A 14929-nucleotide genomic window follows, 5' to 3' on the forward strand; every position below is an offset into this window, starting at 1 on the left:
TCATTTCCCCCCCCTCCTTCTCGGTGTGGCTGTAATACTCTTTAATAGAATATACTGTACTTGATAGGGAGTACAAATTAAAATATTTTAAAAATATATATAAAAAGCAGTAAAAATGGTAGAAAAATCATGAGGAGGCAAGGAAGTGGCACGCTGGCAAAAAGGGGGCTCCAGTGGTCCCGGCCCACAAAATCAAACACTTGGACTTGTCCCTGAATGCGGCAAAAAGAGCAATCAAAGGCAAATCAATACTACACGAGTAAGGCAATTCAAACGCATGGACGCTATGACTTAAAGAGTGGCCGTTCTCTTTTGTTAGTGCACTTCATCAGGCGCCGGACTACACGGCTACATGGCTTGTATGGCGAAGGAGCGGCCATCTTGGTAAGGTCAGCGCACGCGGGGAACCCGAGACGCTCCCTTTCGACTCGATCGACCGCGACTCATTTCACGCCCCCCCCCCCCTTGAGGCAATCGGCTTTGGTATGAAACACAAACTGAGACGACGAGCATGTACCCACAAAAACGTTGACGGAGGAACCTCTAAAGCTGTTGTACTATTTTGAATTCCACCAAAAACGTTGAATGATTGAGATCTGCCACTTTCAGACTACACTCAATCACTAGCATGTCAACAAATCTGTGGAAGGGGCGGGGTGAGCAGTGGCTCCATTGCACGAGACATGACCGTCGTCCCATAACAGGCTAATTTCAGACAAAGGGAATAAAGACAGGATATAACCTTGTTTTTTGGAGATGCTAGAGTTGCTAGACGCTAAATCTAGCAAAAAAAGTCGCTACGTTGGCAACTGGACTGCGTTGGCTTTTAAAATTTGGGACTCCAGCACACCCTGCAGCGGAGGGGGCGGGCTAAGCAGTGGTTGCGTTGCATGAGACGGGTTCGCTACCTCAAAACAGGCAAATCTTAGAAATTCAATTCTAAGTTTTCATAAGATGCACGTGAAATGTTTTAAATTGTGACAAAAGGCCTCAGTCTCCTTTAAGTGACCAAAGTGTTGTAAAATAGTTAATAATCTGGTGATGACATTAAATATTGTCACGTGGTTCGCTGTTGCTTCTAAAATCTTCTTTTTATATTTTGTCAGAGGTGTTTGCTGAAAAAAATTTCACCTATTTGTTGTTTGTTGTTCTAAGATGCCAACAAAGCCCTGGTTTAAAGCCCTGGTTTATAGCAAAGTCGTAATTGGTGTTAAGGAAGTATAAAAGTGATACATCTCGATGGAGAATCTAACATTGTATGCCAGGGAAGAGCTAAGTTCAGCCTGGGTTGCTAGTAGAAATTACGGAGAGTCTTGGCAGCACGTGCATGTAGATGGGCACTCCCGGTGCATTTAAAAAAAAAAAAAAAAAAAAAAAAAAAAAAAAAAAAAAAAAAAAAACATCAGCATTTTATTTTAAGGCTAATGTTGCAAGATGAGTTTGAAGATCACAGACAATTTTAAGGGGACGGGGGAATCATTTACAGTTTTTCGCCATTCACGGCAGGGTTCGGGGTTTACTGTACCTGCTCAGTGCAAGAAAACAAAATGTAACATTTCTTAGTAGGGATGATATTTGGTCCATAAATGGTAAAAAAAAAAAGTTTTGACTCATGGCAGAGAACAGGCATAGCTACATGTTATGGCTGCTTTGCGGTCCAAACAGTTCAAGACCTCTCGCCTCCCCAAATGGACTCAGTGTCAAGACTTGACCCCTTTGGAGGGCTCAGTAGACTGGCGCACATCGGTCCACTCCTGCATGGTGCTCTGCAGCGCCTGCGTCTTCTCCTTGTCCACCAGCACGTAGTCCACCTTCTCGTCAGACGTCGCCGAGGACGTCGACGGCTGCCGAGTCACAAAAAGACAAAAGTGACGAGGGACCCGCGACGTGGAATCTAGTTCTATATTTATCTATTTCTTTCCTACTTGTCCATGACGGCAATCCCTGCAATATCACGGAAATCTGTGGTTTGTAGCGACCTTTTTTTTTTTTTTTTTAATTTAATTAAAAACATTTTTTAATGGGTTTTTCCAAGAAACTTACTACTGTAAGGCCCTCGCATGCAGGAAAGGAGAGCCACAGTCGCTGATGCGCTTGTTAAAATATTACATTTTCGGAAAGATTATGCTATCTGCTGTCTATATTGAGTATTGTTTGCATATAATACTAATACACACAAGTAGGGTACCAATGACTGAAATAGTGTAAATCCAAATGCACGTATACTGTAAAAGGTGTCTACCTTTCTGTGTGCGCAGGGCGATCCGGGCTGGAAATCCAGCGCCAGGTAGTCCACGTTGCCGCTCTTGCGAAGGGCCGGACTGCCGGTGCCGCTCACGGCCGGCGAGGTAGACGCTGGGTTCTGCTATATTGAGGGCGGGACCGTCATTATGACACGCCAAGTGATTCCCGCCACCCCCCCCCCCCCCCCGGCGGCCCTCACCATGGCCACGTAGTTCTCCTCGCTGTCTGCGGAGTCGGTGCTGGTGATGCTTTGCGTGGAGATGGGTCGGCAGCGATGCGAGGACGCGGAGTTCGCGGCGGGCCTGCGGCAAAGCGCGGCGGGCCGCGGCCCGGTTACCTTCGGGCCTCAGGCGCAAATGCAGCGGCAATCTGCGGGCGTGCGTGTGTGCGTGTGTCTGACTCTGTGTGTGTATTGTGTATGAGTGGTGTGTGTGGATGTGAGTATATAATAGCGTATGCGTGTGAGTGTGGCTGTGTGTGTGCATATAGTTGTGCTTTTGTTTGTAGGTGTGTGTGCGTGTATGAGACTATCTGTATGTATATATTTGTGTGTGTGTCTGTCCGTGCAGTAAGTGTGCGTGTGTTCGTGAGAGAATGTGTGTGCCTGTGTGTGTAAATACTTGTTTGTTTGTGTCTCTGTTTGTCTGTATAAGTGTGAGCGTGTGTGAGTGTCTGTCTGTGTGTGGTGTGTGTGTTTGTGTTCGTGTGTATGTATGAGAGTGTCTATGTATATATGTGTGTGTTTATGTGCGTGTGTGTATGAGACTATCTGTAGGTCTATATTTGTGTGTGTGTGTCTGTATGCGTCTGTCTGTCTGCATGTGCAGTATGCGTGCGTTTGTGTGTGCACGTGAGAGAGTGCACATGTGCGAGAGTGTGTGTGTATGTAAATATTTGTTTGTTTATATCTGTGTTCGTGTATATAAGTGTGAGTGTGTGCGCGATTGAGTGTCTCTATGTGAGTGTGTGTGTGTGTGTGTGTATCTATTTGTGTGTTTTTGCGTGTGTGTACGGGACTCACGTGTGCCGTGTCCAGGACATGGTGACCGGGCTCTTAAATGGCAGCTCGTCAATGAAGCCGTTGTTCTTGAGATCCAGAGGTGTCGGCTTGGCTGCGGAACACAAAGTCGCACCGTCAGCGCGTTTTCAAAGGACGCGTCCGAGCCGCGCGGCGCGGCGACACCGGTGGCTTGCACCGGTCAGCAAAAAGGTTCGCGGTTCGAAGCCGTGTCAGATGAGTTCGTTCAACCCTTTCAAATTGGAAAGACGACATCAAAAAACACGTACATTAGATTTACTGAGGACTAAATCTGCTTTTATGTTAACGAAACACATACGTTAAGTTTAGCCATCTTTGATATTTGCAAAAAAAAAAAAAAAAAAATACACATCAATTAGGTTACCGTAATTGCTTGTGTATAATGGGCACTGTTCCCCCCAAAAAGCTTAAAAAGTCAATAGTGTGTATTACACATAATAAAAGGCATCGGTATAATAAAAGTTCGAAAGTTCTTTCACAGTAAAATGAGGTAAATGACATGAGTTTTAGAACAGCCATAAATTAATTTTGAAGCCGTAGTGTTAAAAACAAACACTAGGGTGCGCCACAATATTAAATACATGATCAAAGAACAAGTAAACCTCGGTATTAATAACATTATTGATCAGAACGTATTAGAAAAATAAATGAGGAGTGGGTTCACCGCTAACATTTATTGCATATAAATATGTCAATGGACAGAAAGTCACAGGTGCGCATTATAAATCGCTAGATTTTTTTAGGTCAGTTTTTGGGCTGTGCATTATACTCCACTGCTTATTAAATTGGAGAAATGATCGTAATAGAGCAATCTTGACATCACTCACACTTCCTGTTGGGCTTGAGGTTGCGATTGATGGGCGGCGGCGTGATGTCGCTGAGGCGCGCGGGCCGCTGGCACAGGGAGGCGCCGCTGCCCTTGCGGGCGGGCAAGGTGGCCGAGAAGGCCGGGAAGTCAAAGTGGTGCGGCCCGGGGCTCATGGGGATGTACGCGTTCTTGGGACTGTCCGCCAGGGCTGCGCTGAGCGGCGACGAGCCCGGGTTCATGGGCACGTAGTTGTCGTCCGAGTTGCCGCTGTCCGAGCGGGTCAGGGGGGTTCTGGTTCTCTGCGGTGGGGGTGGGGGACAAGTTGAGTCGTAACCAAACACCAGTGAGTCGTACGAAACGATCCAATTTCAAATATTAGGGCCTAAAATCTACTGACTCCAAATCATGTATCTTTGTTCAACACTGCTTGAGACCAAACGTGTCGGACGTCACATGGCGGACGTGGTGACTTACCAGGTACGAGCTGAAGCCGTCGTTGACGGACTCCACAGACTGGCCAGAGTTGTTGAAATGGATCGGACGCTGATGGGTGCTCGTTTCGAACGAAGAGCCTGCGAAGAATAAATTACAGTGAATCCACACACCCGTTCGCGGTTCGCTCGTCACCAATTTGCGTTTGTTATCCGCGATGCACGCTACGATGCCACAAGATGGCGCCAAAGCCCTGTCTAAACGGGGAAATCATACAGCCATTAGTCCAATTCCGTATGTTGAAGTGATACATTTCCACAGAGATGTTAGGAGGAGCGCAAAGGCACATTGTTCAGTCAAAGTCAAATATTTGGTGAGCCATTGATTTCTAAGATCATGAACACCATCACCGACACCCAATACAACAATAACAGCGTATTAATGAATTAGACACCACAGTGGGGAAAGTCAGCGATGCGGAAAATTGTGGAATCGACATCAACATTTGGGCTAAGAGCTGCCTCTCCAGTAGATATTTTTAAAAAGAACTAAAAAAAAAAAAAAAAAAAAAAAGAGAACGAGAAACTCATTCCTTTGGGCAGGCATTCCAATAAGACTTGACCGATTGAGTTGAGAAGTTTTTTTCTTGGATCAACTGTATAACGTTTGTGACTCTGTATTCTCTTTTGTATTTTAACGAAAAAAGTTGTCATGATGACAATAACAACAATGGCGTCTTACGCAGACGTCAGCTGTGTGGAATGCACTTCAAGAGGACAGTTGACATTTGTTTAGGCAGATATGTTAACTGATTATGACTTTTTTCTTGCTGTTGTGAGTTTCAGCTTGTCCAATTTTGATTGTTTTTTGTCCCCCCCCCCTTGTATTCATTGTAAAATGTTTGCGACTCCATATTTTAACCCCAAAGTATGTGGAAAATAATAGAATGTACTTAAATTTGAGCTAGGAGTCGCTTCTTCTGCAGACGGATAAACCGCATTTGTTTCGGCAGGCATTCTAACAAGACTTGATTATTGAGTGTTTTGATGTGTTTTTTTTCTTGTATCGTATAATGTTTATGAGTCCTACCTGTGAGAAGTGTAATTTGAATAAAATGTTACGTGACGCACTACACTATCAGCGTACCTCTGTGCAGCCTGATGTTCTCCACGGCGGGCAGCGTATTCCTTCTGGGGATGACCGACACGGCGGCCGAAGCGTCACCGTTCTGGCTCCCTAGCGAGTGCGGACTCCCCCACTGCCCGTCCGAGCCGGGCTTGGGCGGCCTGGGCGGGGGTGCGCAGGACGATTCGGAGCTGGAGGGCGTCAGCGAGTTGTGGTTCTTATCGAACGTCCGCGGTATTTGGTAGAAGGAACCGGGCGGCGTGGGGAGGTCGTAGTTGTCGGCGGGCCGCTCGCCGGCGGCGACGAGGGTGTTGCAGGGCGTCTGGAAGGTGTACACCTCCTCGTTCTCCAGGTCCAGCTCGGAAGGAGCGCCGTGGGCCTCGTAGCCCCGGGGCAGCACGTAGCAGGCCTCCTGGGTGGAGTCGTCGGACGCCGCCGGCTGGTGCTGCTTGCCGGGCTTGGGGAGGCTGTAGAAGCCGTGCAGCTGAGCGCCCATCCCGTTCAGACAGTGAGAGAAGCCGTGCGGCAGCTTCTGGACGGCCGAGTCGCTGCCCATGAACACGTTGCTTCTCGTGGCCTGTGAGAAGCTGGCGCTCCTGCAACAGCAACGCAATAGTACAACAAAAACAAAAAATGGTAGGTACAATGAAGACTAAATCTCCTTTGACATTCTCCAACATATATATGTTAGAGTGAGTTGAAGTCTTTAATGCTGTCACGCACATATGAATATAAACATGTGAACATGTACACATAGTGAAGTGAAGCCCCAAACGTCTTTGATAGTTCTAGCAACACGTGTGTCGACGTCTAAATCATTGATGACAGTCTCAAATACATGTACGTTAGCGTGCGCGAATGTCATGACAAGAAGAGAGAAGAAGAAGAAAACAAAAATAGGTTCACGTCCATCCTGGGTCATCTCATTTTAGCACGCCAGATCACCTACTTGGCATCTTTCACCTTTCTACTAATTCTACAAATGGTAGAATTAAAAAAAAAAAAAAAAAAAAAGAGACTTCGCAAAGTGAAATATTTATCTCATAAAATATCATTTGAGTATGTATATACAAAAACATATTCTTAAGAGTATTTAACACATTTATGCAGCTAAACCACCAATGGAAAGTACAATTCAATACAATTGATATTGAATTCAAGTTTTAAATTCTTGTAGTTACCCCAGCAGCCAGTGGAAGGAGCCACAGAACCGCCGTACGCCAGCACGAGAATTGTGATGACTTATTTAACAAACTATGTTTGTATGTTTTACAAGCTTCTCATTGAGATGATGGAAAATAAAAATAAAGAGGGCCACGCCTCTGTTTGACTTTGAGCGGCAACCTGTTTGACCTTAGCTCGATGAGCGGCTAATTCCGACTTCGGGTCACCTTCCATCACAACCACCACGAGTTTTACGCCGGTGGAGCGTCATTGGCTTTGCGGTCTGACGTGGAGTAAGGGGACGGGGGGGCTTTGATACCGATGAACTCATCCAGGGAGTAATGGGAATGAATGACTCACAGAGAGAAGGTTTCTTTTGTGTGTGATGCTGATGAAATGGACGGCGAGCTTTTCATTTTTGGTGCCGACTCAGCAGATTTACGCGCACGTTGCGTGGCGGGGCGGCGAGGGCCGTTGGGCTTCAGGGTGGGTGGAGGTTGGTGGGGACGGGGGACGCAAACATATAGCAAAGTGATGGATTGCAGCCTAGGCCTCAACCATCATCCACTGCTCAGCGGCAGAGTTCTTGTTGTTCTTGTTATTGACAAACACTTTCGGGTCCTGGAAGCTGAGGCGCATGTTGATGATTAAGACGCGGTGAAAACTTGCATTTCTGTTGAGTAAAAGCAGCACTCCAAGGAACCGTTGCTCCCAAGCTCCCCCTACAGTTATGAAGTGTAATTGTCTTACAATTTGAAATGAACATACCTGAAAATAGACGTTTTTAAACGAACTTAAAATTAGCAACGTTAGTGCTTATGCTAGTGCCGATGCAACAGGAGAGGTGTCAAAATGTACTAGATAGCGGAAGATGTGCTTTTAAGTGACATTTACATAGTCAGGACGGCAATGATGCTACATGCTAATTGCTAACAGACCTCATCTGTGTTAGCTGCGTGTGTTACTTCCAGGCATCTATTCTTTATACTCCTTGTAAATGACTAATATTACTACTTACTGAGTCAATTATAATAGTTGTGAATAGTTTGAATATGTCTGCGTGACTTTTTTATTTTTTTTAATTTTTTATTTTTTAAAATAAACTTTACTTGAAAATCAACCCGGGTTCTACCTTTGGCCACAAGAGATCCTAGTTAAAGTAAGCCATTACAAACTAATAACAAATAGTTTTTTTTTTTGGGAGAGGTTTAGGCTGGAATGGATTCATTAATTTACAATCATTTCAATGGGTAAAGATGATGATGATGATGATTTGAGTGGGATCAGGGGACAAAGTAAACTTCTATGTCCAGACACCACAATGATTTATTTTTTTAAAGACTTGTAGAGATGATATACAGTATTTAAATATTTTTTTATATCTTGAATATTATTATATTTGTTTTGCCTGTTTTGCCTTGTGTTACTGTGTTGTTTCCATTGTGGAAACTACTGGAACAGTAAATTTCCTTAGTGGATGAATAAAGTATCTATCTATCTTTGTAAACGGTTTATTTGGCCCTCTAATCCTCGGGGGTCTCCGACAGCGGAGGAAGCGCAGCCAGCCTGTACGTTGACCCGGCATACAGGAAGCGTGACCCTTACCGCGCGCTCTCCGTCTTCCTGCTCATGCACTGGTGCAGGAGGAGGTAGTCCTGCGGCGCGCTGTTGGACAGGGCGCTGTGGTGCGAGTGGCGCACGGGCACGTCAAAGGTGAACAGGACGGGCTGGCTGGAGTGGACGGGCGCCGACGACTTGCCGCCGCCGCTGCCGCTCAGAGGGGCCGAGGAGCCGGAGACATCTGCTCCGACGGAACGCGGCATATGTTGCAGTCGGACATCTGCAGAAAGGGGAGGGCACACGTTATTGATTGGAACACAAGAGACGCCTCGCCAGAACCTTTCGAAAGCTCAGAGGTGACCTTCCCTCTCCGAGGCAATAAGACACTTTTGAATTCAACCTGATTTCGAAGTGGCATATGGAACGGCTTACCATTATAATAAAAGTTTAGTATTGCTTTAGTAACTTTTTGTTTTTTGTTTTTTTAAATGTCAGTGAACATCACATTCAGCCTGTAAAGTCATGGACAGAAGGAAGTGATGGTCCATTTTCTGTATAATATAAACAAAACAAAACAAAAAAAAACAAACAAAAAAATATATATATTTCAAATGTGCTTTATTTTCCAATAAACCTTGTAATAAAAATAATAAAAATATAAAAACATGCATTCTATTTTACATACTGGATTTTCTCACATTGTCCACAAATGTAGTTAATTTAATAATTTATAACTTTTGTATTAATTGTAGATTTTATACTTTTTTTTTGAGTAATTGTCCTTTTATTGAGAGAAGATTTAATAAACCTGTGAGTTTGTTTACAGTTTCTAAAAATTATTTAGAGAATATTTGTAGTATTTTGGTTTTCCTTTTTTTTAATATGATTATACATGAAAATTATATGCAAATATGTATTATTTTGACTACATTAATTAATCAAATGAAAATTATTTATAATTGTGTATTATTTTGTTCCAATTATAATCTAGATTTATATTAACATATTGATTAATTCAGTCTGAAAACTATATTTTATTATTTTGAGTAAATTTTTCATATGATGTTTTAATGAATTAAAATATATATTTCTTTATCATGACTATATTTTTTGCAACCTATAAATAATTTATAATATAAATATATTTTGAATATATTGTGTTTATTTTTCTTATAATTATTATATAATATTACTGTGTTAAAATATTGATTTACTTAATATTATGTGTACATTATGTGAAACATTTACATAATTTAAAGAAATGCATTTTTTATGTTTGTATTCTCTGTAAATTATAGTGTGCTTATTAGCATTTCCATTCATTGCTTTGGGGCGAAAGGCTACGCAGTTGGCTTAGCGAGACAAGAGGTGGGGCTCGCCTGTCAATCCCCGGCCTGACACGTAAAAGGGTCACCTCACATAAATGAACAATACATACAAAGGTGGAAGCCTATTGTGATGTTTTATTGGAGGCTACGGTGCATCAGTCTACGCTCCAATCAATACATAAGAGGGATGCGCCCCGAGGGAGACCACAACACAGTATCATCCTTTTTTTTGGGGAGGGGGGGGGGGTTTGCAATGGTTGTGTGATCATGTGCACATGATCTGAGACCCGCTTCGATCGTGCGCAGACAACAACCTCGCTGCCTTTTCCCCTGCTGTGTGACAAGCGAGATATCTACATCAGAGTGCTAATAGAGGCTGCGAATAGACACGGGCAGGAGGCCAAGCGAGCGGAGGAAGAGGAGGAGAAAGTGGGCGGCAAGCCGATCCATCGACCCGTGGTGCCGCATGCAACTCTAGCCGAAGGGTGCATGGAAAAAAAAAAAAAAAAAAAAAAAAAAAAACAACAACAACAACAAAAATAAAACACAAAATCTCATCTTCCCTGAAGCTAAATAACCTATCAGTCACTATGCAGAAAGTGGATTTCATTTCATGTACTTTTCTCCAATATGGCCAAGGAAGAGCCTACCAGGCTGTTAACATTTTTGGGAGGAAAAAAAAATAATAAATCTCTTATCATGACCTTGGTTAAAAGGAGGCATCTATTTGAGGTTTGGTGTTTTTTTTCTCCAAGTGGACAACATGAAAGGTGATGAGTAGAGGTGTTTATTTAGTCACTGTACAGTAAGTGGATTTCATTTCATGTACTTTTCTCATACAATGCCAGGGAAGAAGGTAGCGGGCATTTATGTATTACAATAAAGTGCGAAGTGAATGTTGGCATACTGCACGCAGCTGTTCTGTGATTCAGACATTATCAGGGAGGCGCCACTCTGCTTGTTTTTCATGCACGTTAGCCTTCCTTTACCAAGACGTCTCGGAGGTCAAGCTGCTCTTTCGAAACCTTCAAGATGAGTCATGATGTCACACACAGTGACCTACTCTGTGTGTGTGTGTGTGTATTATACTTGTGTGAGTACAGAGTGCAGGGGGAGGAGGTGGGGGGGTGTTCCAGTCTGACTAAAAGAGGTGCATGCCTGAGGGGCATTGGGATGTCCAGACCATTGGACATCATCCATTACACATGCAGGGAAGCCCCCCCCCATCCCCAAATCCTCCTACACCACCCCACAGCCAACCCCCCCCTCTACCCACAGTGATCCTCAATTACGCCATTGTTCTGAGTGATTCCACCCTCCGTCGGCTTGCTTGGGCGTCATCCCCTCTCCCGCAAAAAGCTTTTGTAAAAAGCTTTCATGCAACGCCGCGAGTCCGAGGCCCACTAACGTGGGTGGATATATCGATCGGTCATAGAGAGACTCAATCCCCGCCCCCTCCCCCACCTGCCTGATTGGGTAGCGAGCGTGGAGGAGAGCGAGCTACGTGAAAGCAATCTCAGATCTCGTTCTGGGTCTTTTTTTTTTTTTCTTTTTTTGAGATGGCGACGGGCAACATGTTTCATGCCTGATGCTAATGTGTCCAATGATGGATGTCACCGCTGGGACGCTATTCCATTGGGTCCATCCAAGCATGTAAAAACGCAAAAAGTAGAAGATGGAGACGACAAAACAGAGATAATCCCCTTGGGCTGATCCAGTATTGTTCATAAGTCCAACTATTTTGGTTATTTGGTTATTTATTACCTTAAAGACCCTGTAAAGTGAAGTCAGAGATTTGTTTAAAACTTCATAGGACAGGTTTCAAAATACAACTATGAACTATGAGGTACTTATTTGTGGAGATATGGTGTTAAAGTGTTTTTCAGATTTTTCTGGGGGGCGTGGCTAAAACGGCACCGCATGTCACGCTTTGTAGTCGTCCTAGGAGCTTGAGTCTATGTTCAAATTAGCGGTTAGTCAGTGCAGTTACGACGTACTAGCTAGCTAGCTATGCCTACATCACAACAAATCTTTGTTCTGGATAGTGCACTGCGTGGCGGCTTTCGAGTGCCTCATTGTCAGCCGTGGGTGCGCGCACATCTCACAGAGAACACTGGAAAAGTGAGGAAGGGGAAAGTTTGATTTTCTTTCAAGTCTGACTTGACAACCAGCATATGGACTGGCGTTTCGGGCTGGCATGGACGCTTTAGAGCGCCTCGTCGTTGGCCGGAGTACTTTCACATCACGGAGAGAAGGCCGAAGAACGAGGTAGAAACATTTTTAAAAGCCCAACATGAAAACCAGTCCGGGTACAGGGGCTTCACGCTGGCACGGCAGCTCTAGAGCGCCTCGTCGTCAATGTCTTGCGGCGTTAATGTTTCAGTTTGTCGCAAGAAGTCCCTGGTTGATTCTAATAATCTTTGTAAAGCCCGAATTTTTAGTTTCTTCACGTGTACCTAATGTTATGTCCTAAAATGTAAAGGTATTTTTTTTTCCATAACTATATTCCCATGAGATTCTTCTTCTCAAAACAAAACAAAGCAAAAAAAAAAAAAAAAAAAAAAGCAGCTTTGGGTGGGGGGAAACAACACATGGTCGACATTGCGGGTCAGCGAGTGCCCAAGTTCACGAGCCATTTTCCCAATTAGGCTCCATAATACATCACCTACTGTCTCATCTGCTCTTTGGGCGTAATCTAATAGAGCGTGGCTGCTGGATCTCAGGAGGCCAAAATTAGAACCCAGCTGGTTCACTGAGGACAACCGACGTCTTTGTCAGAGTGCCGCGCATTTCCTCCCGGTCGTGCTAGAAGTGGAGGAAGAAGTCAAATTATCTAATCTGAAATAGGATGTAAAAATAGAAGAGGAGGGGGAGAGAATAAAAAAAAACAAAAAAAACAAAAAAAAAAAACGGCAGTTGGAGTAACATGAATCAAAGCACTTTGGAAGCTTGAAGCGGGTGGCTTTGAATTTTCTCAATGTTGCGCAGATTGCAATCACGCTTGAGATGACAGCCTATGAGAGATGACGGTCCACACACACACACACACACACACACACACACACTCGTGTTGCCGACATGGTAATCAGTTAATTAATCAAACGTAAATCGGAATTCTTCACGTTGCCAAGACATTTTGGATAATTGTACGCTTTTGGGTAAGGACCAGCACACCACGAAGGTATGCTAAAATGAGTTTGGCAATTAAAAAAAAAAATTAATTGTATGTGTAATTTACTTGTATTAATCACATTTTCACTTGTTTTCATAGTTCTTTTTTAATGTATTTTGTAATGTTTATTTTTGGGGAAAAAATTCAAGACTGTGACCACTAGATGTGGGCGGTAGCTGACATTTTGCGATAATGTTTACATAAACTATCCAAAAATATATGCATATTATATATACTGAAGACCCAGTAAAATAGGCCTAGCGATGACCCCTGACCCTACTGATGTTGACAGCCCGGTGGCTTTAGGCTTCATCTCGGTAGATAAAGCCTAAATCGGACCGGATACCTTTAGCTAGCTAGTTTAGCTTCCGCAAAGTCTGCGCGAACCAGCTCGCTCCAGTCTTCATTCAGATCTTCAATAGATCTCTGGAACTGTGCGAAGTACCATCCTGTTTCCAACGCTCCACCATCATTCCAATACCCAAGAAACCTACAATCTCAGGTCTAAATGACTACAGGCCTGTCGCCTTGACATCTGTGGTCGTGAAGTCCTTTCAACGTCTCGTGCTGGACCACCTCAAGAGCGTCACAGGTCCCCTGCTGGACGCCCTGCAGTTTGCCTACCGAGCGAACAGGTCTGCGGATGATGCAGTCAACATGGGACTGCACTTCATCCTAGAACACCTCGACAGTGCAGGGACCTACGCGAGGATCCTGTTCGTGGACTTCAGCTCAGCGTTCAACACCATCATCCCTGAACTCCTTCCCTCCAAGCTTCACCAACTCAGCGTCGCGCCTGCCATCTGCCAGTGGAATTACAGATTTCTGACGGGCAGGACGCAGCAGGTGAGGCTGGGCTGGGGGAAGCCACCTCATCCACATGCAGCGTCAGCACCGGGGCGCCCCGAGGTTGTGTCCTCTCTCTGCTGCTCTTCTCTCTCTACACGAACGACTGCACTTCAACGCACCCGGCTGTCAAACTCCTGAAGTTTGCAGATGACACCACTGTCATCGGCCTCATCAAGGACGGTGACGAGTCTGCGTATCGACAGGAAGTGGAGCGGCTGGAGCTGCGGTGCGGCCGACACAACCTGGAGCTGAACACGCTCAAGACTGTAGAGATGATCGTGGACCTCAGGAGGCATCCTTCGCCACAGCTGCCCCTCACGCTGTCCAGCTGTCTTGTGTCAACCGTTGAAACCTTCAAGTTCCTGGGAATTACAGTCTCTCAGGACCTGAAGTGGGCGATCAACATCAACTCCGTCCTGAAAAAGGCCCAGCAGAGGATGTACTTCCTGTGGCTTCTGAGGAAGTACGGCCTGTCACAGGAGCTGTTGAGGCAGTTTTACACAGCAGTCATTGAATCAGTCCTGTGTTCTCTAACCCTAACCCTCTGCATCTTTTTGCACAATTGTCAAAAAATAAATAAATAAATTGCACGGGCCTTACCAGATAACTAGCAACCCAATATTGCCCAGTGGCTGTTTTTTGTCAATGTCTTTATGTCTCAAAGGTGTTCTCTGTCAATTGTCGTACTAGAGCGGCTCTAACTACCGGAGACAAATTCCGTGTGTGTTTTTTGGACATACTTGGCAAATAAAGATGATTCAGATTCTGATTCTGATCTGATTCTGATATGCTACATTAACTGTTCATGCGAGCGTTGGTCAAATGTGCTGATGTGACGCAATTAAATATAACTGCATAGAGGTCAAACTTAAACCATGTCCAGACTCAATATTCCATTTTAAATTTCCTAAAAAAAAGGTTAATTTTTTTAATACTAATTTTAATGTACATATATTACCATATTACTTAAACATGTCTGAATTTGAAATCACTAAATTATAATAAATGATTCAATAAAAATAATTAAATTACATTTGTAAAAAATTTAATTGTCAGCGATAACCAATTACAGGTAGCAGGGTTTATTTTAAACAATTTGCACATATACTATACACCAAATTTATTTATACATATTAAAAATGTATGTAAAATTAGTATATGTAAAAATTCAAATGACCCATAAGCTGTACATTCGTCCTGGTTTTGGA

At 44.0% G+C, this 14929-nt stretch overlaps 1 protein-coding gene across 2 annotated transcripts in view; it reads right to left on the minus strand.

The window, feature by feature from the left end:
• Positions 1-1425: 1425 nt before the first annotated feature.
• Positions 1426-14929, minus strand: part of gab2 (GRB2-associated binding protein 2) — a 42922-nt gene continuing 29418 nt past the window's right edge. The window contains exons 3-10 of one of the 2 annotated variants that reach the window (XM_061681627.1): positions 8418-8652; positions 5670-6244; positions 4566-4663; positions 4111-4390; positions 3266-3356; positions 2444-2546; positions 2243-2362; positions 1426-1844 (exon numbers count right to left, since the gene is read on the minus strand). In XM_061681627.1, coding sequence (XP_061537611.1) covers positions 1701-1844; positions 2243-2362; positions 2444-2546; positions 3266-3356; positions 4111-4390; positions 4566-4663; positions 5670-6244; positions 8418-8652 — 1646 coding nt within the window. In that variant the 3' untranslated portion in view covers positions 1426-1700. Of the gene's footprint in view, positions 1845-2242; positions 2366-2443; positions 2547-3265; positions 3357-4110; positions 4391-4565; positions 4664-5669; positions 6245-8417; positions 8653-14929 lie in introns of both variants that reach the window. The other variant, XM_061681626.1, reaches the window with a different exon arrangement.

The sequence above is a fragment of the Phycodurus eques genome, chromosome 7, assembly GCF_024500275.1.
Source record: "Phycodurus eques isolate BA_2022a chromosome 7, UOR_Pequ_1.1, whole genome shotgun sequence".
Taxonomy (NCBI): domain Eukaryota; kingdom Metazoa; phylum Chordata; class Actinopteri; order Syngnathiformes; family Syngnathidae; genus Phycodurus; species Phycodurus eques.